This window comes from Eptesicus fuscus, chromosome 1 (assembly GCF_027574615.1).
Source record: "Eptesicus fuscus isolate TK198812 chromosome 1, DD_ASM_mEF_20220401, whole genome shotgun sequence".
NCBI classification, from domain to species: domain Eukaryota; kingdom Metazoa; phylum Chordata; class Mammalia; order Chiroptera; family Vespertilionidae; genus Eptesicus; species Eptesicus fuscus.
In genome coordinates this window covers 134,810,553-134,836,495 of record NC_072473.1, presented here as the reverse complement: position 1 = coordinate 134,836,495, position 25,943 = coordinate 134,810,553, and the positions used below count along the sequence as shown (strand labels likewise).

General features: G+C 49.6%; 1 protein-coding gene across 3 annotated transcripts; it reads left to right on the top strand.

The window, feature by feature from the left end:
• The first annotated feature begins 360 nt into the window (after positions 1 to 360).
• Positions 361 to 15,448, top strand: ATP6AP2 (ATPase H+ transporting accessory protein 2). 3 transcript variants are annotated; one of them, XM_028127720.2, is made up of 9 exons: positions 361 to 523; positions 4,952 to 5,082; positions 7,533 to 7,664; positions 9,979 to 10,074; positions 10,230 to 10,367; positions 12,162 to 12,215; positions 13,109 to 13,258; positions 14,039 to 14,158; positions 14,431 to 15,448. In XM_028127720.2, exons 1-9 carry the CDS (start codon positions 484 to 486, stop codon positions 14,623 to 14,625), a joined length of 1,056 nt encoding a protein of 351 aa, XP_027983521.2. In that variant the 5' UTR covers positions 361 to 483; the 3' UTR covers positions 14,626 to 15,448. The 3 variants fall into 3 exon arrangements, with proteins under 3 accessions (XP_027983521.2, XP_054570435.1, XP_008151254.3); XM_054714460.1 differs by lacking the exon at positions 12,162 to 12,215; XM_008153032.3 differs by lacking the exon at positions 361 to 523 and having other exon boundaries at positions 4,915 to 5,082.
• Positions 15,449 to 25,943: the final 10,495 nt, after the last annotated feature.

The following is a 25,943-nucleotide window of genomic DNA, read 5'->3' as shown; positions in this document are numbered from 1 at the left end:
CCGCGGCTACCCCCGTGGCAGGGCAGAGCCACGCGACCGGGAAGGACGGACAGCCGGTTGGAAACGGCCACCCGGGAGTGGCCACGGGGTCCGCACGCGGGAGGAAGGCTCCGTCCGCTCCCACACCTGCGATCGCCCGCGCGACCCTCTAACTCGTGACCAGTTGTCACGGGCCAGGGGGCGGGCCTGCCCGGCTCTGCGATTGCTGTCTCCCATTAGAAGGGCCGCTCGTCCATCACGTTAGACCCGCCCATCCATCAGTTAGGCCCGCCCATCGGCCCGACGCGCGCCGGCCACGCCTCCCCCGCAAGCCGCGGCGTCTCCGGCGATTGGTGGAGAGCGCGGCACCGGTGAGCGGCGGCGACGACGGGGCGGTCCCAGGCACTCGGGCAGAGCCGGCGCTCGTCACCCGCGGTGCTGCCGTGGTCGCTCGCGTCCTCCTGCCCGTTCCTCGTCCCCTGCGCCGCCGCGGCCGCCGGAGCCATGGCTGTGCTCGTCGCGCTTCTGCCCTTATTGGTGGCGGGTGAGGACCCGGGGCGGGCGGGGCGCGGTCCGCGGGGTCGGGGCCGCCGGGTCGGGGGCGGCCAGGCGGGTGCCCCGGGGGGGCGGGTGCCGCAGTGCGGGCGAGGGGCGCCGCGGCCGGGGCGGGGCGGGGCGGGGCCGGGTGGGGGGCGTCTGAGCGGCCGCACCTTCCTCCCCGCGGAAGGCGCGTCCGCCCGTCTGGCCTCGCGTCCTCCCGGCCTCTTCCGGCTCCGGACGCCGGGGAGGCATTTCTCAATTGAGTGTGGAACCGCAGCCGTCCGCGAAGAAGGGCAGGGACTTAGCTGCCATCAGCGGCTGCGTTTCTTCCGTTTTCCTGGTGGCTTCATCCCTCGCCGATGGCCTCAGTGATCGTTGCGGGACACAAAAGTTGGAGGTGGAGTCCTTGTCGTTGCCTGGTTGTTTCTAAAGGCGAACTCCAAGTCCCTCTCAGTGGCCGGTCCCAGTTAGCGATTTTAAGGATTTGGGAACTAAGATGTGAGTCACGTTCTTAGGGTCACATGTCAGATCATGGTAGCTTTGTGAGAGGAGCCTGGGTTCCCTGCCATTCAGCAAGGGGCAGCTAGGATTTGGCCTCAGTGTATCACGCAATTCCTTGAATTTCACAGCAGCCCTTGCGCAGGACAGTGATCACGCCTAAGCACATTACCCAACGCCACGCAGGTAGCCAGCAGCAAGGCTGGACTTGAACCCAGATCAGCTCTCGCCAGAGCGTGGGCCTTTCCATTCCAGGCGCTGTGGCCCAGGCGGTGGGAAGGCTGCCGCTTTGTGGGAATCACGGGGGCTGGGACCCGGCGCAGGCGGGCCAACAAGAGGCCGCGTGGAAACAGTTGGGAGGAATTGGGTTCCGGCCCCCCGTGCATGGCTTTAAAGCCCATGGGTTAAAATCTAGAGGAGGCCCGTGCCTCTGCTTGCACGGTGTTGTGTTGATGACAGTTATACTTCTTTTCCTGCCCCTAAATTTTAGGCCTGTTTTGTGTCTCTCTCTGGAAAGTCATTCTGATCTATCTACTAAGTTACTTGGGGGCAACTTTTTATTTTAATTTCTTTTTGTTGTTTTTTTAAATCCTTACCTGAGGATATTTTTCCATTCATTTTTAGAGAGAGTGGAAGAGAGAGGGAAAGACAGAGCAAAACATCGATGTGAGAGAAACACACAGATGGCTGCCTCCTGCACGAGCCCCCCAACCAGGGCCTGGGCTGGGGAGGATCCTGCAACCAAGGTACATGCCTTTGACCTGAATCAAACCTGGGACCCTTTGGAGGCCAACACTCTATTCACTGAGCCAAACTGGCCAGGACTATTTTTTAATGTTTTAAATTTCATTTTTGAACTTTAAAAATCTTCCCTTTCATACCATGATTTATCTGAACATATGCTAATTGCACGTTTAGTGTTATGAGTGATACTATTTTGATTCAGGGACGTTTAGGGGGTTTTGTTTATTTTTGGTTTGGCCGATGGTTTGAACACGCTTTCCTAACTAGAATAGGCTAGTTCATGCAGACCAAGAATCCCATCCTGTCAGCATTTGCATTGCTTGGTCTTGTCAGCTGAGGTTCCATTAGTTTTTTCCACAATGACTAAATGTGATCTAAGGGAAGACATCTTTAAGAGATCAGACTTCTCTGTTAGTGAAGAAAACATAGGTTCTTTAAAATGGTTGTTACCAAGTCAGAGAGAGACTAGAGGAGGGAATTAGGATTATGAATACCACGTCACAAGGAGTATTTGAAAAAATTCACGTTCAGCCTGGAGAGGAAAGGCGCAAGGTCAAAAACACGTGGATCTGAAGGCTGTCCTGTGGAGGGGGTTGATTTGGTCACTGAAGCCCCAGAGGTAGAAAGTAGGACCCGTTCCCTTTTTCCCGGATTGATTCCATCTGCCACTCCCAGACCACAGCATAGTGTGGGGGGGGCTCCCAAGGGGTGGGACTCGGCCTCCACTCAGACTGGGAGGCTCACAGGACACATGTGGAAGGTTGGGGTGGGAAGGAGAGGCATTTCTGACAGTACAGGTCTGAGTGTTTAGGGGTTCAGTTGAGAGACCCCAGAAGTAGTTAGTGAGGTGCCCTTGCGTTTGGTCTCCAAGGCTCTGGGCAGTGAGTGGAGGTGGCTAAACTGAAGGATGAATGAACAGATCTGTATTTTGAGGTGACAGGAAGGCAGGTCATAAGGTGGCAGTTCCCCAGGCCTGGCGAGAGCCCGAAGCGTGCGCACTGGACATGGGTGGGAAAGGACTCGTGGGATCATCAGAAAAAAAGTGGACAGGTGAGCTGTGGTGCTGAGGAAGGATTTCAAGGCGACCCATTCAAGCAGCTGGATGGCAGGCGGGGGCATCCTTGGGGGCAGGGAACACGGGGGAGCAGATGGAAAGCTGGGGAGTTCCGTTCCGAACCTGTTGGGTTTGAAAGACCCACGGGGCTGAGAGGGACATGCACAGCAGACTGTTGGGGGTGCAGGTCTGAGGCTCAAGAGAAATCCAGGCTGAAATCAAACCCTGGGAGCCATCAGTGTGTTGGGGAGTGTTCAGCCTTAGGAGAGAGAGGGAGACTAGGAGAGTGGGGGCAGGGAGGGGGCCTCGGGCCTCCCAAGTGCAGTACGCACTTAGTTTTGGGAATAGCAATCAGTGGTCAGGTGTTCTGTAGAATTCCCTCGCTTTGGGTTTGCCTGATATTTTCGGATGATTAAATTGGGAAAAATACTATACAGGTCTCTCCTTTTAAAGGATTGTAACTTTGGGGCATATATTATGAATATGTAACCTATTATACCACAAGTGTATGCTTTGTAAATATGTGTACAGGGGGGCTACATTCAAATTCTGTATTTTGTACTGGAAGGATTGAAACCTACAAAGTCTGGAGTCCATGACTGATGTTTTCTAAAGCGCTGGGCTCCTGCGGGACTGCTGCACGGACAGGAAGGAGCATCGAACTATAAAGTCAAGGCAAAGGCCCAGCCGGTGTGGCTCAGTGGCTGAGCTTCGACCTATGAACCAGGAGGTCACGGTTCGATGCCCGGTCAGGGCACATGCCTTGGTTGTGGGCTCGATCCCCAGTGTGGGGAATGCAGGAGGCAGCCGATCAATAATTCTGTCTCATCCTTGATGTTTCTGTCTCTCCCTCTCTTTAAAAAATCAATGAACTTGTGTGCATGCGTATTAGCATAACCAATGGACACAGACACTGGGCAGTGGGGGCTTGCCCAGGGTGGGAATGGCTGAGGGGGGGGGTGTCAATTGGGGAAAAAGGAGACATATGTAAAACTTTAAACAATAAAAAAAAGGAGAAAACAGAATACCAAAAATAAAATCAATGAAAACATATTTAAAAAATAATAAAGTCACGGCAAAGGAATTGAGTAGAACATTGCTGGGTTGAGTGAGTAGGGCCACATCTCAGAACAGGGCTATCTCTGGATCCAAATGTGGTTTTTAAATGTGTGTGGTGTTTTGAAAGTAAGCGTCTCTTGCTGCCCCATTTTCCGTAGAGTTTGCAAAACTCCTTTAGTGAACCAAGATGCGTATCCATTACAAACGGCCCTTCCATTCTGCCCATTTGTTTTGGTCCACCTCGGGCTGGAACAGTTTGGAAATTTCTGCTCTGGTGGCTGCACTGAATTGCATCTCGTTTTATCAGCACCATCGGAGGCCTTTTATTCACTGTCAGCACCGCAACACCAAACATGGTCACCGCCAACTACTGGGCCACACCGGCCGGGCTTCTCCTCACATCCCTAGACTAGTGACTTTGTTATTACAGAATACCTTTTCTCACCTTCATATGTCCACTGGAAATACTATTTCCTGGATTTTGTCTCTATGGTCTGGTGTTTTGTATCCTGACTGGTAACATGTACCCCCACTTGACAGGCCTCATTTCACTAGGTTTGCCTGGGGGATGAAAGGAAAGATCTGACCTTTCCTAAGATACTAACCTACTACCGTTTTAGGGTGAAATGCTAGGAAATTTTATGAATTTGCATTTTGAAGAGAGGATCGATGGTAGAAATAATTTAGAGTTTTTAAGATTTCATTCTTGTTAGTCTGTGCTAGAGTTTTGTTTTTTTGTTTCTTAAATTCTGGAGACGTGCCACTGATTTCTAATACTTGACAAATTGCCACGTGCCCCTGTTTAAGGGCCATTTGTAGGATGTCCTCTAGATCATTAGGGGAATCCGGTTTCGTAGTTGTATCTTTGTTACAGCAGAATGCTTGCACTTAAATTCTTAGAGTGATTGATACCTTGAAAAAGAATTCATTGATGTTTATTTAGGATTCAGCGTTTTGTCCCATCATGATTTAGTATGCTAAGTCACTGGGAATGGGGAAACATACTTCATAATTTTCAACATGGATGCAAAAGATTTATGATGCTCATCATTCACTTACTAATCTGTTCTCTTCCAGGTGTTTTGGGGAACGAGTTTAGTATATTAAGATCTCCGGGGTCTGTTGTTTTCCGTGATGGGAATTGGCCTATACCAGGAGAGCGAATCCCAGATGTGGCTGCATTATCCATGGGCTTCTCTGTGAAAGAAGTATGTGTATTTAAAAATATATATTTGGGCCCTCGTGGGTAGCTTATCCCTATATGGTTCCATCCCCGGTCAGGGCACATACAGGAATCAACCAAAGAATGCATAAATAAGTGGAACAACAAATCGATGTTCTCTCTCTCTCAAATCAATCAATAAAATTTTTTTTTAAAAATTAGAGCTGTTTCTGAAAGCATTTTTGTTGATTTCTGCAAATAGCCCGAGAAAGCAACAAGCTAACATAGGTATATTTGGTACAGGTTGCAAAAGTAAAAAAGCTCATTTGTAGTTGGGGAGATTTTGGATAAGTACAAGCGTGGCTTATGAAACCAAATCCTTACAAATCATTGTCCATGTAATAGGACGTATATTTTTTAAAAAACATATATTTTATTGATTTTTTTACAGAGAGGAAGGGAGAGGGATTGAGAGTTAGAAACATCGATCAGCTGCCTCCTGCACACCCCCCACTGGGGATGTGCCCGAAACCAAGGTACATGCCCTTGACCGGAATCGAACCCGGGACCCTTCAGTCCACAGGCCAACGCTCTATCCACTGAGCCACACCGGTTAGGGCAGGACGTATACTTTTATTGTTTTCAGTATACGTGACCGATTTGTGTTTCAGCTGCGGCTGCTGTTACAAAGCACTGAGGCTGGGTGGCTTCTAAGCAGCAGCCATTTCCTGCCTTTCTGCGACTGTGTGAGCTCAGGGTGCCGGTGAGGGCCCGCCTTCCAGGGCGCAGGCTGGGCTGCTTGCTGTGTCCCCACATGGTGGGAGGGGTGAGAGCGCCCCAGGTCCTTTGTAAGGGCACTGACCCCTTTCGTGAGCGCTCCACCCTCATGACCCAAGCACCTCCTGAAGGCCCCACCTCCCGATACCATCCCCTTGGGGCTAGGAGCGCAGCATGTGAATTTGGGGTGGGAGACACAAACACTCAGTCTCTTATAATTTGTTACGAATGAAAAAGTGTGTATCATCTTGCCTGAGTTTAGGAAAACGGTGTTGTCAGTTAAGGAGTAGCCTGGGACAGTGGTCGGCAAACCCATTAGTCCACAGAGCCAAATATCAACAGGACAACGATTGACATTTCTTCGGAGAGCCACATTTTTTACACTTAAACTTCTTCTAACGCCACTTCTTCAACATAGACTCGCCCAGGCCGTGGTATTTTGTGGAAGAGCCACACTCAAGGGGCCAAAGAGCCGCATGTGGCTCGAGAGCCACAGTTTGCTGACCACGGGCCTAGGATCACAGGTTCCAACCATTAAGCTGTAACACACAGGAACTGGCCGATCATGCGATGTAGCAGAGGGGCCTGGCCCCAGTGAGCGTGAGGGACGCACGGCTGTGCACTAGCGGAAAAGGGGTTCCGTTTGCTGGGTCTTCCTGTCATCGCCTCCCGTTTTATAAGTTTGGGGCTTTTGATGTGGCCTCCAGATATCATCCGTCACTCAGAGGAACTGTCCTCCGAGGGCCTGGGTGCCCCGAAACCAGGAGCAATGCCTGCGCACCAGCTCGCGGGGCTCCTGAGCTCCTAGCACGAGCGGGACTGGCGGTTACATTTAAGGATGAGATTTGTACTTTGTTCTTTACAGGCTTAAATTTGACTACAAATGGCAATTAAGGTAACCTTTAGAAATAATTATTAGTGAACTAATATGAGTTACTTTCAGCAGGAATTTTGTTTTATTTATAAAGAGCTTAGTCTAATGACAAAAACTTTTTTGAGATGTTTTCTGTTGATTTTAGAGTGAGAGGAGGGGTTGGGGGGAGAGAGAAAGAGAGAGAAACATCTATGTGAGAGAGAAACATCCATCAATTGCCTCCTGTACACTCCCCGACCAGGGATTGAACCCGAAACCTGGTTATGTGTCATGACCGGGAATTGAACCCACAAACTTGGTGCGTGGGATGATGCTCCAACGAACTGAGCCACCGGCCAGGGCTAATGAGATGCTTTCGTGTTTACTTGCCGGCTATTTCCCATCAGAGACTTGAGGTGACTTCCTATTAGACGTTCTTGCTGAAATCTAGAAGTTTTTAAGCAAATGAAGGTAGAAATCCGCGTCCTTGCTTAGAACCGTGGTCGGCAAACTGCGGCTCGCGAGCCACATGCGGCTCTTTGGCCCCTTGAGCGTGGCTCTTCCACAAAACACCACGGCCTGGGCGAGTCTATGTTGAAGAAGTGGTGTTAGAAGAAGTTTAAGTTTAAAAAATGTGGCTCTCAAAAGAAATTTCAATCGTTGTCCTGTTGATATTGGGCTCTGTGGACTGATGAGTTTGCCGACCCCTGGCTTAGGAGATTGCAGCTCCCTGAACGGAAACACCTGCTCTCCGTGACGTGTCCTTGCGGCGTCCGCCCAGAACCCCTTAGCTGTTCTCAGAGGCTCCGGCCTGCTCTCCCGAGGGGTAACTCAGTGCCGTCTCACGCTTCTCCACCTTCATTCAGGACCTTTCTTGGCCGGGCCTTGCCGTGGGAAACCTATTCCATCGTCCTCAGGCCACGGTGATGGTGCTGGTGAAGGGAGTGGACCGGCTCGCGCTGCCCCCAGGCAGCGTCATCTCCTACCCTCTGGAGAACGTGAGTATCTGGAAAGGCAACGGGGGGCGTCTTTAATTGCGTCTTGTCAGCTGTCACCATGCTGTGTTCTGAGCACACGTGTCTTTTTGGATGCACTGATTGATAAGTCCAACAGCTTCTGGTACGAGCAGTGACGTGGGCTGTGGATTTATTGAGGCTTGTCTGTTCCCTGAGCATGGGGTACTGTCTCCGATAAAAGGCAGACAAATGGCCCCACTCGGAACAGTCAGAGGCTCGGAACACGGGAAGCAGCCGCGGTGTCTCCCGCTGACGCTGTCTCGGGCGTTATCTTGTCACTTTCCCTTCAGAATTTCACCTCATTTTTCTGGAAGGCGACTGGAGGCTCGCTCACTCCTTCACAAGCTCTCAAGCAGGCGGCTGACAGCTGTCGGGAGAGACCCTCCTGCGCTGCAAGCACCGAGAAGTCACCCCAACACGAGCGGTCCCTGGGATGTCCCTTTCCCTCCACATTAGGCAGCCCTGACTCTCTAGCTTCTCCAGCTTGATCGCTGGGGACGTGCTACCTTCAGTTCTCAGCTTTCCTGCCACGAGTGCCATTTCACTGGGTACATGTCCTAGTGTTCCCTCCGGAGTCCGAGGCAGAGAGCTGGCTGCTCAGGATGCTCCCGCAAGCTTGAACATTCTCCTCTCTTCATTTGCTCATTAACTCACTTTAAGAGAATTTTGGGAAGAGTTAATATGCATCCTGACTAAGAGGAAAAAATGATTTTGTTTCACAGCCTCATGAGTGGTGGGATTTGATCAGTAAGATTTATATAATCCCAAAAATTTCTGCCCGTACCATGTTAGCATTACTTTGCTGCTTATAAACGTGAACCTTTTTAATAGTAAAAGGAATTACTGTAAGAAATCTCCATTAAAGCAAAACCACTACTACTATACTGCTTCTTGTTGTTTTTTTAAAAGTATGTATTTTTATTGATTTCAGAGAGGGAGAGAGAAACATCAATGATGAGAGAGAATCATGGATCGGCTGCCTCCTGCACGCCCCACGATCGAGCTTGCAACCTGGGCATGTGCCCTGATCAGGAATCGAACCGTGACCTCCTGGTTCATAGGTCAATGCTCAACCACTGAGCCACACCAGCTGGGCTATACTGCTTTTTTTAGTACCATAATATTGAGAATAAAATAATTATTTTGAGGGGAAAATTATCGCAATTTATTGTTAAAACTAATGTAGGGCAAAAAGAGATCTGTGAGGATAGAAGTAAGACTTTCGGTTATTCTTGGGGGTGGAGTGACTGATGGGGGAGGCTCTAGGGGCTGATAATGTTTGGTCTTGATCTGGGGAGATTATATGAGTGTACCCATTTGTAAACCTTCCTTGAGCTGTTACCCCAAGATTTGTGCACTGTATTGCATGTATGTTACACTTCAATAAAAAAAGTTCAAGGAGCCAAAACCGGTTAGGCTCAGTGGATAGAGCGTCGGCCGGCAGACTGAAGGATCCCAGGTTCGATTCCGGTCAAGGGCACATACCTTGGTTGTGGGCACATCCCCAGTGGGAGGTATGCAGGAGGCAGCTGATCGATGTTTCTCTCTCATCGATGTTTCTAACTCTCTATCCTTCTCCCTTCCTCTCTGTAAAAAATCAATAAAATAAAAATTTAAAAAAGTTCAAGGAAAAAAAGATTTTACCACAAGTGGTTATTTCAGTTTAATATCCTGTGGACCTACGATAAAAGCCCTATGAAATTCTGTGACATACTTTATGCTTTGTCTAAGAGTCTTCAGTGTATCTGAAGACAAACATTTTTAAAATTTTGAAATGATAAATGAGGTCTGTTTCTTTCAATTCAATTCAAAATCTTCTGACCTGTGTGTGTTTTTTTATTAAATGTATTGGGGTGACATTGGTTAATGGCATCATACGGATTTCAGGTGTATTCTGACCTCCTGAGTGAAAGTTAATACTTTATTGTAGAATATACATTCTTTGTCGAATGTTTAGTTAATATTGAGACGAAATATATTGCTATTTAAATACACACATGACCAGCAGGAAATGATGGTTTATGCAAGACAGCATTGCGTCCGTGGTGTTTGCAGGTTATTTCCTGTTTGGGCACATTGGGGGACAGGCTCATTGGCCCACTAGGCGGCTGTCTGACCTCTGTGCCCTCAAAAGGACTCTGTGTTTGGATGTGATTTGGGTCTTTTGAATTTCCCTAGAAATTGCTGATGCCTTTTTTTTTTTTTTTTTTTGAGGCTCCTTTTTTAATACCATCTGAATGATTTTTCTTCCCACTTTGGTTGAGATAATAATTAAGGTCTTCCTCTTAAATTTCAGGCGGTTCCTTTTAACCTTGACAGTGTGGCAAATTCCATTCACTCCTTATTTTCTGAAGAAACTCCAGTAGTTTTGCAGCTGGCTCCCAGCGAGGAAGTGAGTGATACACTTTTTATTTAAGCTGCTTTAAGAAATGAGCTTTCATTAGTTGATGAAAACTTAAAGCCAGTTTTATGAACACTGCCGTCAGACCGCTGTACATGGGACTTCATCTGTAGGACCCAGCTGAAACTTCTGGGTTCTTCTTGCAGAGAGTGTACATGGTGGGGAAGGCAAACTCCGCGTTTGAAGATCTTTCAGTAACGTTACGACAGCTGCGCAGTCGCCTGTTTCAAGAAAACTCTGTCCTCAACTCGCTCCCCCTCAATTTCCTGAGCAGGAACAATGAAGTGAGTACAGCTACCGACGCGCAAGTTAATCTCGTTACTCTTTCCTGTAGGTGTTTAAGACAGCGGGTCCAGTTCCCGAGTAGAGGAGCTGGGGATTGAGAAATAAAAGAAAGAAAGAGACAAGACTCAAAATATAAGGAAAAAGCTGGGACCCGGGTGGGACCACCGTCCTCTCTGATGGAGGGACAGGGACCCAGAGCCGATGCAGCGTGTTTATTTATATTCCAAATACCAAGGGGTTTCACCAAAAACTTAGGATCAAAGGAGCTTGGGGGGGCCCAGGTCCTATTCATTCCCTCAATCCCGGTGCTAGACTGGATTTACATATCAAAGGCCGCTCCCCGACACCTGGGCAAAGGTAAGAGTCAGTGCTGACAACACGTCCGCCTTTTTGGTCAATGTGTATCCAAGACGCGGCTCTGCCTGTCGCCTTGGATTCAGCTGACAATAATTAAAGAAATGCCCATGTGCCTTCCCAGGGGGCCTTCTACACTTTCCCATTTCTTATGCTGCTGACTTTTGCAAATTTATGGCTGGAATAGATTCTTCTTTCCTCTAGTGTAGTTTTCTCGCGGACTGCATGAGTCAGCTCCTTCGGTGAGTTGAACTGTAGTGGTAAGTGGTATTACATTGTCACATGAGGGCTGTCGCCAATGAATCTGGACAAACCAGAAATCACGGGATTTACTTGGCGGCTGATGGAGCTGGGCCACTCTGGCACTGTGGGCGCCCTCATTCACTGCCACTTCTGATGTGTTACCCCATTTTTCTAGTTCATTCTTCTTTGTTTCGTTTCTTTTTCTTTTTTTTTTTTTGCTAATCCTCACCTGAGGATATTTTTCTAGTGAATTTTAGAGAGTGGAAGGGAGGGGGAGCGACAGAAACATCAATGTGAGAGAGATGCATCGATTGGTTGCCTCCTGCACATGCCCCACCTGGGGCCAGGGATTGAGCCTTGACCAGAATAGAACCCGGGACCCTTCAGTCCTCAGGCTGACATGCTATCCACCTAGCCAAACTGGCTGGGGCTCTAGTTTATTCTTGACAGTGAAGTGGAGGCAGCCACCCTTCCTTATGACTCCTGTCTGTCAGTTTCACCACCTGCTCATGTACCCTCTTAACCACGTGGCACGCCACCTTTCTGGCACCCGCCCCTCCTCCTATGGTTGACCAGGACCACCGTCTGCTATTCTCCAATGCAGAACATGCTCAAGGGATGTGAGCAAATGGGGCCACTGGCAAGACCTTGCTGCAGTGTGCCAGAACATTCTGACACCCTGAGGAAAAACTGTAGAGTTTAGATGCTTTATCATAGCTTTATCAGAAATATGGCTATTGAGCCCTGGCTGGGATGGCTCAGTTGGTTAAGTGTCATTCGGTACCAAAAGGTCACCGGTTCAATTCCCAGTCAGGACACATGACCAGGTTGTGGGTTAGATTCCCTAGCAGGGGGTGTGCAGGAGGCAACCGATCAATGTCTGTTTCTCTCTCTCCCTCCATCCCTTACCCCCCTCCCTCTCTCTCTCTAAAAAGTCAATAAAAACATAAAAAAAATAAAGAGACACAGCTACTGAGTGGTGGTCACTGTGCGGGGAATGGCCATCCCCTTTCTGGTGGGAAATGATGTCTTACATGTATTTTCCATTGAAATGAACCTACCAAATGGAGGACAACTGTTGCATAAGCTCGCTTATGTGCTTAGCATTTGTAATACCCTGCGCTTTACTTGATAAATGGCAAGCTCAGTTCCGCGATGCATATTTAAGGCACTGCGCATTTCTTTCGGCTCTGCAGGTCGATCTGCTCTTTCTTTCTGAACTGCAAGTTCTACATGATATTTCAAGTTTGGTGAGTAGGCTGCTCTGATTTTTCAGTTCCATTTATTTTGGTGCCAGAAGACACTTCTAGAGAATCTTTGCATGCTAATGAAACCAATAGAAAAGTTTGATCAAGTACGCCCTGGATTCATGATGCCATGAAAGTTGAGGAATCAGTGGCGGTGGGAATTTTGAACTCATCTCATGTTAGTCAAATTATCTTGGATTTCTACTCTTAGGAGGTAGTAAGTATATCCTCCAAGAACACGGGACTTGAGTGGGCCGCCCTAGCTGCAGCCCTGTCTTGGGGTTGATTTCTTGTGAGACATTAAGACTTAAATCCTGTATTTAAAATAGAAATAACAGTTTGGACTAACAAAGCCGTACACCAAGTCAGGAAGGGAATAAATCTGCCTAAAGGGTATTTTTGGTGAATTTTTTTTTCCCACAAAAATCTTCCTGTGATTGAAACAGAAAAATATACCTGTTGGCTGTCTACTGAAGTCGTTGCTCAAACTTTTCCAGCAGGGCTGGTCCCGGGAGCTGGAAGCCCAGTCCGGGGGCCGCCCAGGGTCCAGGAGGGCGTGTGGGAAGTGTCTGCTCTGAGCATTGATGGCTCATGTTCTGGGATCAGACTGGTCCAACCATCTGTTCTTTCATATCTGAAGTTTTTAAAAGAAAATTTAAAAAGAGCTTTTATTAAATATTCATGTAGTCCTGGAACTGCTCTTAAAAATGAGATTTATGTTGGATTTATTGGAAACTCCCATGTAAACCAGCTCCATTTGCCGCCATTTTAGACTATTTGTATATTGTGGCACATGGGCTGGTTCTGTTCAGCCTAGTTTAGTTGGGCATAAAACTTGAATTGGCTGTGTTTGACATGACTTCATCCACTTCATCTTGTTTGTTTGTTCTCCGCAGTTGTCTCGACATAAGCATCTAGCCAAGGACCATTCTCCTGATTTATATTCACTGGAGCTGGCAGGTTTGGATGAAATTGGGAAGCATTATGGAGAAGATTCTGAACAATTCAGAGATGCTTCTAAGATCCTTGTTGATGCGCTACAAAAGGTAAATTATCAGCGGGGTATGAGAGGTTACAGTATGACCACCTCACCTTTAGCCTCTTAATGGAAAAGTCTGCTTAGTGAAATCCTTAATGTTGCTTGAACTCTTACGCTCTTTGGAGAACTTCTAATTTTAGTGGCCAAGGATAGAGTACAGCAAAGACGTATATGTATACTGGGACGTCTGGAATGCTGGCAGAGGCCGCGTAGGAAATGATGGGTAACTCCAGCCCAATACCTTTTTCTTCTCATCGTGCTAAAATATACGTAACATAAAACTTGCCACTTTAATCATTTTTAAGCACAGAGTTCTGTCACATTTAGTACATTCAAATTGCCGTGCAACCACCACTGCCATCCATTACTAGAACTTTTCATCTTCCCCACCTGAAACTCTGTCCCCATTAAGCACTAGGAAATAATCAAAGGGGCGCACCAAGCCAGGAGCAGACATTTAGTAGATAGGTAATAAATGCTCATTTCTCTCGCTCTTGAAATTACTCTCCTGTAACTCTTTAATGAGGTTTCACAGTTAAGTCTTGGTAGATGTTTGTGATTAACCAGAGACCATTTAGGAAGATTCTTTCATTTCCCTTCCCTACTTCCCTTCTCCCAACTTATATGCCAAAAATCCAGGCCCTTCAAGTTATTTGGAACATTTGAATGTATGTTGAAACGTTTAAGACTTGCCTGTTCTAAGCTTGTATTTCATGAGCCAATAGGTAGGTATGTTGTCCTTGTAGGACATGTAGTTAAGATTTATGTAATGTCACTGACTCCGCAGTTTGCAGATGACATGTATGGTCTCTATGGTGGGAATGCAGTGGTCGAGCTGGTGACTGTCAGATCATTCGACACATCCCTTGTGAGGAAGACAAGGACTATCCTTGAGGCAAAACAAGAGGTAAGCACGTTTTCAGATCCTGCTTTCAAACTGCGACATTAACTTTAAAACCCCACTAAAACTTAAGTCACCTGTGGCAGTTGAACCCGTTCATACTTAATCAGCAGTGTGTGCGATCCTCTCCTTGAAAGCTCCCTCCTTGGTCCCTCCTCGACTAAGCTCTTACGCCACTTAGGAATAAATGCTTGTTAGAGAGATGAATCAGAGCTGCTGCATTGGGGTAATTTCCTCTCTTAAAATTCTTCCCTCTTGATTTTCTTTCTTCATTGTAGAAGAACCCATCAAGTCCCTATAATCTTGCTTATAAGTATAATTTTGAGTATTCAGTGATTTTCAACATGGTACTTTGGATAATGATCGGCTTGGCCTTGGCTGTGATTATCACCTCTTACAATATTTGGAACATGGATCCTGGATATGATAGCATCATTTATAGGATGACAAACCAGAAGATTCGAATGGATTGAACTTTCCTTAAGTCAAACTTAGAAAAGGGGTTTGGAAATTGGCTGTTTTGTGAAAATAAATCTTTTAGTGTAAAGTAGACAGTATACTTTAAATTTTTTTAAAAGCAAATTTTGTTCTCTATTTTGTGTGTGCCTGTAAAGTTGTTTTAGAATGAATTATAGTATTGATGTGAATTGTTTGTGTAACAGATTCCGTAATATGCTCAATTATGATATAACCAGTAATTATAATTTCATTCCATTTAGTATTTGAAAATAATGCACTGAAATAAATGTAAAACATTTAGAATAGCTTGTGTTATTTATGTTGACAAAATGCACTGAATTTATTAGATTATGAATGCTTAACTTCCTTATAGGATAGGTGAAAATGGTATTTGGGTTGTTATGTACTGTGAGCTATTATAAATGTCTTAATTTGATGTAAATATCTCTGAAACAAGAGAAGATTTTTAACTTTAGAGCAGCTCTAAACTATGCATGTGCGTATACAGTCACTTAGATTTTGAACTGCATCTGTTTTTCAACCTCTTGAAAGTTTGGTGATCCGATGGTCTAGTGTGGATATTAAAATACTAAATTAAGAAGAAATAGCTTTGTGGAGTTATAAAGCCTCATTATTATACAGATAGGACAAATATTTGGGGGATGTGTAGGGTCATGAATATAAAAATCTCTTTATTTCAGTAACTTTTCTCTATGTAAGTTACTATGGTTTGTGGTACAACATTGTTATCGAAGACTAAGTGTAGATGTTCCTACTTTTGATGTGGAAGTGGACCAATGTCTGTGAAGAGTGACAAATAAAGTTAATGATTCCAAATCTGTGTCATTTCAATACTAAATCTATTTTATATGGTAAAACCCTAACTAAACGGGATTTTATTTCATCGGAATTGGCCATTTTGTTACACAGTTTCATGCGTCTTTTTATTTTTTTTTAATTTTTTTTATTTTATTTTTATTTTTTTTAAATATATTTTATTGATTTAGAGAGGAAGGGAGAGGGATGCAGAGCCAGAAACATCGATGAGAGAGAAGCATCGACAGCTGCCTCCTGCACAACCCCACTGGGGATGTGCCTGCAACCAAGGTACATGCCCCCGACCGGAATCGAACCTGGGACCCTTCAGTCCCCAGGCCGACGCTCTATCCAGTGAGCCAAACTGGCTAGGGCTCATATATTTATTCTCACTGCCTCCTGAGGTTGTACCAAATAGAAGGTAGACACTTTGATCACCACTCCTGTTGTTGCATTTATACAGAATATATGATCTATTCACACTAGACTTTAGGAAGGAAAGGCTTAAATTTCCCTATAGTATAGCATTTTCAAAGACGAATAAGCAACTATTTGGTTAGAATATGAAGGACTATCCAAAGCAGAGGTTTAAAGTTATAATTTTCTTAAATGACTTACATAGTAGAATTTAAAATTTCACGATGATGTAGCTAAATTATTCTAGTATGAGAGTTATACTGCCCTGCCCCTGGGTACCCTACGTGGGTTTAGTATCAGCTGTTGCTGCCTCTTTGGAAAGATTATCAAATCATTTCTAAGTAACATTGAGGGTCGGCAGATTTGAGAAAACGGAGTCTATTTGGTTGTGTTTTCTACCACTGCAGTATTAAGCATCCATAGTGTGAAGGAAATATTTGTTTTCTTTTTGCCTCCCATTAAACTACCCTAATAAAGAGGAAATATGCAAATTGACCATCACAAAGATGGCAGCGTCCACAGCAGAGGCAGGGGTTTCTGTAACACAAGATGGTTGCACCCACAGTGGAGGCAGAATTCCCATAACGAGCCTTAATGAGCAATCGACAGGGACCTGAGGCTGTGTGGTGCTGGGCCGGGGCAGGGGACCTGAGGCTGTGCCCCCTGCCTGGTGTGCACTGGGGGACCTGAGGCTGCGCCCCCCCCACCCAGTGGGGCTTGACGGGGGGCCTGAGGCTGCGCCCCCCTGGCCTGGCAGGGCTTGACAAGGGTGGGGCCAGCTGGGTCTCGATCTCACCCAATGTGGGTGGGGCGGTCTGTGTCTGGTGCGATTTTGAGGTGCCACGGGTGGGCAGGGACTTGACTCTGGGTCCCACGGCACGCCCCAGACTCTGACAGGAGGAAGATTTTCATATACATTTTACTAATTTTCTTTCATCTCTGATGCTTCTATCATAGAGAAAGGGCAAATAGCAATATTAAAATATTTCTCTAATCCCTTTTTAATGTGCACGAATTTTGTGCACCAGGCCACTAGTAAATAATAATGAAGCTGATAGTCAATTCCACAGGGAAGAAAAACTACACTGTTCTAAAATCACTCAAGTATTCTCCACCGCTACCCACTGCCAAGTTTATGGGGTGAGGGTTGTTCAGCTGCCTAGCCCCAAATACTGACCCCCATGGGACCCCTAAGGGCCTATGTTTGGGAAGCAGGAAATCTGTAATGCTGCAGTGATTAAAATTCATTTTTCTTCCACAAGTTTCTTCTATAAACAGTGCATAAAAGTTAGATTGTTATGATTAACAATGAAGTAAACCAATGCCTTTGTGATTTAAAACTGATGACTTTTAAGTTCTAGGGGAAGAAAAAAAATTAATTACATGACAGCACTAATCCTTATAGGGTAAATGGCATCAGCACCCTTCTATCTGTGTTAGACAGAAAGCAATTAATTAAAATAAATGTTCTGCCAAGATTATTATACCTGTTGCTGATGATTTGCTCTTAAATTAAGTCTCATTTGTTCAGGAACATAAATCACAGTGTGTGAAAAGCAGGAAAGCCTCATGGCTGACTCATGGCTGACTATCCACTGGCATTGAAAGAGAAAAACCCAATCACTTCATATCTTATTGGTAGAATTTTCTGGGTTTATAAAACATTTGAGATTTTACATGTGGTAGATACTGCTTATAGCCTAATTCTATTAGGAATACTATTGAATCGATTTTTATTTTCTTTTGCTATGTCTTTTTAAAATATATGTATTTTTTATTGATTTCAGAGAGGGAGAGAAAGAAACATCAATGATGAGAGAGAACCATTGATCAGCTGCCTCCTGCACACCCCATACTGGGGATTGAGCCTGCAGTCCAGGCCCAACCAGGAATCAAACCATGACCTCCTGGTTCTTAAATTGATGCTCAACCACCGAGCTACACTGGCTGGGCTATACTTAGACAATTTAAGACTATGTTTATATCCCATTTTTCATCCTACTTTTACCCATTCATTTTAGCATCCACTGATTCTTGTCTGAAATAATTATTACTGTGGTGTTTGCCAAATGATGATTTTCTCAATCCATTATTCCTAGTATACTTACTAATTGGAATTCTGTAAAGAGCTTTCCCTTCTCTCCCACTAATTTATCAATTCTATTTACTAGAGGCCCAGTGCACGAAATTTGTGCATGGGTAGTGTTCCTAGGCCTGGCCGGCAATCAGGGCCAATCAGGGCCTTCGGGTTGCTGGCCAGGGCCTTCCTTCCCCCACTGCCAGCTACCAGCCGGGGCCTTCCTTCCCCTTTGTTCCGTGTCGCCCCCTGGTAGTCAGCACACGTCATAGCAAGCGACTGAACTCCCAGTCTCCCAGTTGAACTCCCGAGGGGACACTCTGCATATCAGCCTTTTATATATATAGATTACCTGAACTCGTGGATATTTGTTTTAGTCTCTGTGTTATAATCCATTACTGGATTATAATCATTTATTTTGTCCCAGATTTGGCCAGTGGGAGCCCCTTTCTTTGGCTCCTATGTCCTTTTAACACCTCCTCATTTTTTTCTGAGCACTTGTTTGCCTCTGGCACCACTTGATGTTTATGGACTAAATATCAAGTAAACCTCTATGTGATAGCTTTATGTGATGGAGAGAAAGATGGGTGGGACAAGGAAGGAAAGAAAAAGTGGTATCATTTAGAACATGTAAGCATAACACATGAGAGAATGAGGAAGGAATCAGGGTAGATGTTCTTGCCACCTTAAAAGATAACAAGGTCTTGGGTGGTTTTTGTGAGATTTTTTTTAATCTCCTCTAGCAATATTCCTTCTACCTTCGGCTACTCTGGAAGATCCAAGGAGTCTCTGGTAACTTGCCAGTGGGCCATAGACTGGTGCAGGTCTGGGCTGTTAGCAGTTTGTGATGCGATAAGTGTTGAGAAATTTTTATAGCGATTTGACGTTATGATATCCAAACACATGATCAACAGACTCATCTCAGTGAACGAGGTACAGACCAGTTTGGATACTGGAAAGCGTGTATGGTGAGTCACAGAGAGCAGGCTGTCCTAGTCATGCACCACACACCATGCAGTAATGGAAGAGAGTCTAAGGTTAGTTTGCCAACTGTTACCCACAAGTATATCACATTCAGAATTTATATTTAACTTTTACATCATAAATTGTTAGAGCTGGATGAAGATTTGAAGACATTTTGGGAATAAATCATCACTTGCTTTTATTTTGGATGAGAATTAAAAATGAATATCCTGAACTTTCTGAATTACTTTAAAATATCTTCTTCCTTTCCTGTCAACAGCTCTGTGAGACTAGTTTCTCTACTATAAATGTTAAGACCAAAGAAAGAAACAGTTCAGCACTGTCAACAATCCAACTTCAATTAGATAGGCTAGCAAGCAACCAAGCTTATTTGTCACATTTAAAATTTTTAAATATTGCCCGGCCAGCGTGGCTCAGTGGTTGAGCCTCGACCTATGAACCAGAGGTCATGGCTCGATTCCCGGTCCAGACACACGCCCGGGTTGCAGGCTCGATCCCCAGTGTGGGGCATGGAAGCAATCGACCCATGAGTCTCTCTCATCATTGATGTTTCTATCTCTCTCCCTCTCCCTTCCTCTCTGAATCAATAAAAAATATTTTAAAAAATAAACAAAACTTTAAAATATTAATATTCATGGGTTTTGTTCAAAGTGTGCATGTAGGTAGTTAATGTGGGAGAACTGCTTTGACTTGTAACTTTTTATTTAGTTACAACTGTGTAATGATAAAGTTATGAATATAAATAGTGATTAATTACCTATATATATTCACTTTCAATGAATGCACAGTTTTTATAAATTTTTCTTTTTTTCTGATTATATTGACTTAAAATGCAATTTTGCCCTGGCCGGTGTGGCTCAGTTGGTTGGGCACTGTCCCGTGAACTGAAAGGTTGCTGGTTTGATTTCCAGTCAGGGCACATGCCCAGGTTTCGGGCTTGATCCTCGGTAGGGAGCGTACAGGAGGCAGCCGATAAATGTTTCGCTCTCACATTGATGTTTCTCTCTCCCTTCCTTCCTCTCTCTTCCCCTGCCTGTCTTCACCCCGCTCCCACCTTGTGTGGCAAAACCCTGTTTGTTCTTTTTTTTTTTTTTTTTTTTTTTTTTATTTTTTATTTTTTTTTTTTTAAATTTCTTTATTGATTGTGTCACATATTTGTCCTCATCCCCCCATTCCCATCCCACCCCTCTCCCCACGCATGCCCCAATCCCCTGTTGAACTTAACCGTTGGATAGGCTTATATGCATGCATACAGGTCCTTTGGTTGAACTCTCCCCCTCCCCCCACCCTCTCCCTACCCTCCCCTATCCTCCCTCTGAGGCCCGATAGTCCGATCGATGCCTACTTGATTCTGGTTCTGTTCTTGTTCCTCAGTCTATGTTGTTCATCATTTCCTCTAGATGAATGAGATCAAATGTCACTAGATATATACTAATAAGAACTGAATGTGAGACGAGCAATAATATTTATGCTGACAGGCAAATGAATCAATCTGTAGCGAGCTTCCCCCTGGACCAACAGTTCTTTTGAGACCCAATTTCGATGTCCAGTAGTTCCTTATGTGTACATGTCAGCACTGACCCCTCAGCTCTGGATGGTGGACAAATGGTGGTAATGGAGGTCCGACTCCCTCTGGTTTGGTCTCGGCCGAACCCAGGGGCACGGCGTCACCTGGACTAAGGGGCACGTGGCCTCACCCATACCCAAGGGGCGCGTGGTCTCACCCGGGCCTGGGACCCAGCCTCACCCGGATGGATCCAGGGGCGCACGGCCTCACCCGGACCCAGGATCTGGCTTCACCCGTACCCAGGGACGCTTGGCCTCTCCCAGACCCAGGGGCACGTGGCCTCACCCGGGCTTAGTTGCACAAGGCCTCACCTGGATCCAGGGACACATGGTCTCACCCAGACCCAGGAACGTTTGGCCACTCCCAGACCCAGGGCCACTTGGGCTCACCCGGGCCTAGGTGCACGAGGCCTCATCCGGATCCAGGGACGCATGGTCTCACCCGGACCCAGGGACGCTTGGCCTCTCCCAGACCCAGGGCCACTTGGGCTCACCCGGGCCTAGGTGCACGAGGCCTCACCCGGATCCAGGGACACATGGTCTCACCCGGACCCAGGGATGCTTGGCCTCTCCCAGACCCAGGGCCACTTGGGCTCACCCGGGCCTAGGTGCACGAGGCCTCACCCGGATCCTGGGACACATGGTCTCACCCGGACCCAGGGATGCTTGGCCTCTCCCAGACCCAGGGCCACTTGGGCTCACCCGGGCCTAGGTGCATGAGGCCTCACCCGGATCCAGGGACACATGGTCTCACCCGGACCCAGGGACGCTTGGCCTCTCCCAGACCCAGGGCCACTTGGGCTCACCCGGGCCTAGGTGCACGAGGCCTCACCCGGATCCAGGGACACATGGTCTCACCCGGACCCAGGGACGCTTGGCCTCTCCCAGACCCAGGGCCACTTGGGCTCACCCGGGCCTATGTGCACGAGGCCTCACCCGGATCCAGGGACACATGGTCTCACCCGGACCCAGGGACGCTTGGCCTCTCCCAGACCCAGGGCCACTTGGGCTCACCCGGGCCTAGGTGCACGAGGCCTCACCCGGATCCAGGGACACATGGTCTCACCCGGACCCAGGGACGCTTGGCCTCTCCCCGACCCAGGGCCACTTGGGCTCACCCGGGCCTATGTGCACGAGGCCTCACCCGGATCCAGGGACACATGGTCTCACCCGAACCCAGGGACGCTTGGCCTCTCCCAGACCCAGGGCCACTTGGGCTCACCCGGGCCTAGGTGCACGAGGCCTCACCCGGATCCAGGGACACATGGTCTCACCCGAACCCAGGGACGCTTGGCCTCTCCCCGACCCAGGGCCACTTGGGCTCACCCGGGCCTAGGTGCACGAGGCCTCACCCGGATCCAGGGACACATGGTCTCACCCGGACCCAGGGACGGTTGGCCTCTCCCAGACCCAGGGCCACTTGGGCTCACCCGGGCCTAGGTGCACGAGGCCTCACCCGGATCCTGGGACACATGGTCTCACCCGGACCCAGGGACGCTTGGCCTCTCCCAGACCCAGGGCCACTTGGGCTCACCCGGGCCTAGGTGCACGAGGCCTCACCCGGATCCAGGGACACATGGTCTCACCCGGACCCAGGGACGTTTGGCCTCTCCCAGACCCAGGGCCACTTGGGCTCACCCGGGCCTAGGTGCACGAGGCCTCACCCGGATCCAGGGACACATGGTCTCACCCGGACCCAGGGACGCTTGGCCTCTCCCAGACCCAGGGCCACGTGGGCTCACCCGGGCCTAGGTGCACGAGGCCTCACCCGGATCCAGGGACACATGGTCTCACCCGGACCCAGGGACGCTTGGCCTCTCCCCGACCCAGGGCCACTTGGGCTCACCCGGGCCTAGGTGCACGAGGCCTCACCCGGATCCAGGGACACATGGTCTCACCCGGACCCAGGGACGCTTGGCCTCTCCCAGACCCAGGGCCACTTGGGCTCACCCGGGCCTAGGTGCACGAGGCCTCATCCGGATCCAGGGACGCATGGTCTCACCCGGACCCAGGGACGCTTGGCCTCTCCCAGACCCAGGGCCACTTGGGCTCACCCGGGCCTAGGTGCACGAGGCCTCACCCGGATCCTGGGACACATGGTCTCACCCGGACCCAGGGACGCTTGGCCTCTCCCAGACCCAGGGCCACTTGGGCTCACCCGGGCCTAGGTGCACGAGGCCTCACCCGGATCCAGGGACACATGGTCTCACCCGGACCCAGGGACGCTTGGCCTCTCCCAGACCCAGGGCCACTTGGGCTCACCCGGGCCTAGGTGCACGAGGCCTCACCCGGATCCAGGGACACATGGTCTCACCCGGACCCAGGGACGCTTGGCCTCTCCCCGACCCAGGGCCACTTGGGCTCACCTGGGCCTAGGTGCACGAGGCCTCACCCGGATCCAGGGACACATGGTCTCACCCGGACCCAGGGACGCTTGGCCTCTCCCAGACCCAGGGCCACTTGGGCTCACCCGGGCCTAGGTGCACGAGGCCTCACCCGGATCCAGGGACACATGGTCTCACCCGGACCCAGGGACGCTTGGCCTCTCCCAGACCCAGGGCCACTTGGGCTCACCCGGGCCTAGGTGCACGAGGCCTCATCCGGATCCAGGGTCGCATGGTCTCGCCCGGACCCAGGGACGCTTGGCCTCTCCCAGACCCAGGGGCACGTGGCCTCACCCGGGCCTAGGTGCCCGAGGCCTCACCCGGATCCAGGGACACATGGTCTCACCCGGACCCAGGGACGCTTGGCCTCTCCCAGACCCAGGGCCACTTGGGCTCACCCGGGCCTAGGTGCACGCGGCCTCACCCGGATCCAGGGACACATGGTCTGCCTGGACCCAGGGGTGTGTGGGCTCTCCCTGACCCAGGGGCGCTTGGCCTCGCCCGGGCACGGGATCCAGCGTCATCCGGGTCCAGGGGCACTTGGCCTCACCCGGACCCGGAGTCCGGCCTCACCTGGACCCAGGGGCATGTGGCCTCACCTAGACCCAGGGACGTGAGGCCTCACTTATACCCAGAGGCGTGTGACCACACCCGAGCCCAGAGGCGCGCAACCCCGCCCGCACCCGGGTCTCAGTGGGGCCCCGTCTTCCCGATCCCAATTCCTGCCGGTCAATCCCCCTCAGCAATTCCCCTGGCCATCCTTCTGGAGCTCCAGTATGGCTGCTGCAGAACTCGTCGGGCGGCGGCTCGGCAAAGCTCCGGTGCACCCGGTGCATGGCGGTGGGCCAGTCTGGCGTCGCTGTGTCGGCCCTTGGGTCTGCATCGGTGGCTGGTCGCCGAGCATGCGCACCTGGCCGCTTCCGGGGCGTTGAGATTCTTGACGGACTCAGAGGTCAGCAAGCGCGGAGTCTCCCACCCCATGTCTCATAGGGGCTCGTCTGTCCGTGCTTGGCTGCCAGTGGAGCCGTCCCCTCAGCCGGAGACCGCCGGGGGAACTGCGCCGAGCACGTTCCAGGCCGCTGTTGTATCGCCTGAGCCATAGTTCTTTTGTGTCGCCTGAGCTGTAGTTCTTAAAGTGTGGTCTTTGGGTCACCGGCATCAGCATCATCCCACATCCCCCTCTTTTATTCTAGTTGTAGAGCATCTACTCAGCCAGCCCTATGGTGGTCTTGGATGGTGTCTGCTCTGCTCTCTTGTCGTAGTCTCAAAGTTGTTGTGGTAGGCAACAATCAGGCTTCCGCCCTATGCCTCCATCTTGGTCCTCCTTTGTATAGTTAAGTCTTGATTGGTGTTGGTGTCACTGGGGGGGCTCTCTTTGTCTATAAAGGAAGAGTTGCTGTGCAGGAGATACGTTTATGGGCCGGGTCTTGGTGCAGCAAAGCTTTGGCGCTCACTGAATATTCCCGTTGAATGTGTCCCTTATGCACGTGGTTGAAATCTGGTGTCATCTCCCACAGACCACTAGATGCCCTCGTTTCTGGGTCTCCAATGGGGTGTAGATCAGCTACTGCCTTAGGCACTCAGCAAGGATTACAGCAAAAACTGTAGTTTCTTCCTCCTGTCTGAGTGGCCCTGGAGCAGTCCCACTAGAACAGCAGATCATCTGGTCCGCTGCCAGAGGGCAGTCCACCCACATGCCTAAGCCGTTGCTTGGGGCGCAGGTGTGCCTGCAAGACTTGCGGGGCAGGTCTTCAAGACGTGCGGGGCGGGTCCCAGGGCGGGGCGGGGTCTCAGGGCGCCAACAGGCCATGGTGTGGCGAGCCTCGATGGCTGTGAGTCTGGTCCTTCTGCCTTCCATGTATCTAAGTCCCCTCGTTCCGCACTCCAGCGCAGCAAACACTGATTGCTGGGCGCACCTCTGCAAGAGTCCCGCCTCTCCCCGCAGGCATCTGGGTCTCCCGGGGTTCGCCAGAAGATGGGTTTCAGGGTGATGGAGAGCTAATCTCCCTTAGGTTTGGAACAAAAGCCCCTTTCCCCCGCCACCAGCCAGACCCACGCACCTCCACACCTCATCCCCTCCGATTTCGCTGGGTGCGAGGCAACAGAACAGCCTTTAACCTCCGCCGCCATCTTTTTCAAACTTCTCAATTTGTGCTTCTTAATCCCTTCATTTCAGTCAACTCTACTGACGTCTAGCGCCGCCGGGAGGTGCACGGAAAGGGCGCCCGGGCCTCCGTCCGGTGCGCGGTGCGCGCGTCCCGCGGAACCAGGCGCGTGAGGGCCGCGCGGCTGGGACGGGCGCTGGGCGGCCGCCGAGCTCCAGGCACCGCCATCGCTGTGTTCCGGACGTCGCCGCCGCGGCGTCCCCCCAATTTATACTTCTTAATCCCTTGAATTAAGTCAACTCTACTGAAGTCTAGCGCCGCCGGGAGGTGCAGGGAGAGGGCGCCCGGGCCTCCGTCTGGTGTGCGGGGCACGCGGCCCGCGGCACCAGGTGCGCGGGGGCTGCGCGGCGGGGACGGGTGCTGGGAGGCCGCCGGGCTCCGGGCGCCGCCGCTGCGGCGGCGTCCCCAGCGTCCCGGGCCGGGCAGCCTGTGGGGGCGGCGGAGTTGCGAAAGTGAGTGAGTTTCCCAGGGTTTCGCCCGGAATGGGGTTCAGTGCAATCGGAGCCGGTGCTCAGCGCACTCCGGAGCCTTTATCTCCTTCCTGCCAGTGAACTCCGGCCAGGTCATCAGCCGCCCCCTCCTCTCCGGTTCCATCCTCCCCGCATGCGCGTGTGCTCGTGTCTCCGCCCGTTTCTCCATACCTCAGGCTTTTACGGCTTCCCCGACTGTCCCCGTGGCCTTCTCCTTCCCCCCAGCTGTGGGCATTTCAGTCCGCCAGCTCTCCTGTGGTTCTGGACGATGTCCGTTCTGACTCTAGTTGTATTTTTGAAATTGTTGTGTCCGGCTGCAGGTTAGGTGTTTAACCTATGCCGCCATCTTGGTTTCTCTCCCTTTCTGTTTGTTCTTTGAGAGGAAGGAGAAGGTGCTATCCAGCTAGGAACTCTGTTCACAACATGCCTGGGAGTAGAAAAAAGTAATTACTT

Excerpts from the sequence above, each read along its gene's own strand:
- ATP6AP2 (XM_028127720.2), top strand. The coding sequence starts at position 484 with ATGGCTGTGCTCGTCGCGCTTCTGCCCTTATTGGTGGCGG. Across the intron at positions 7,665-9,978 it reads TCTCCTACCCTCTGGAGAAC|GCGGTTCCTTTTAACCTTGA; the intron begins GTGAGTATCTGG and ends CTTAAATTTCAG. Across the intron at positions 10,075-10,229 it reads AGCTGGCTCCCAGCGAGGAA|AGAGTGTACATGGTGGGGAA; the intron begins GTGAGTGATACA and ends TTCTTCTTGCAG.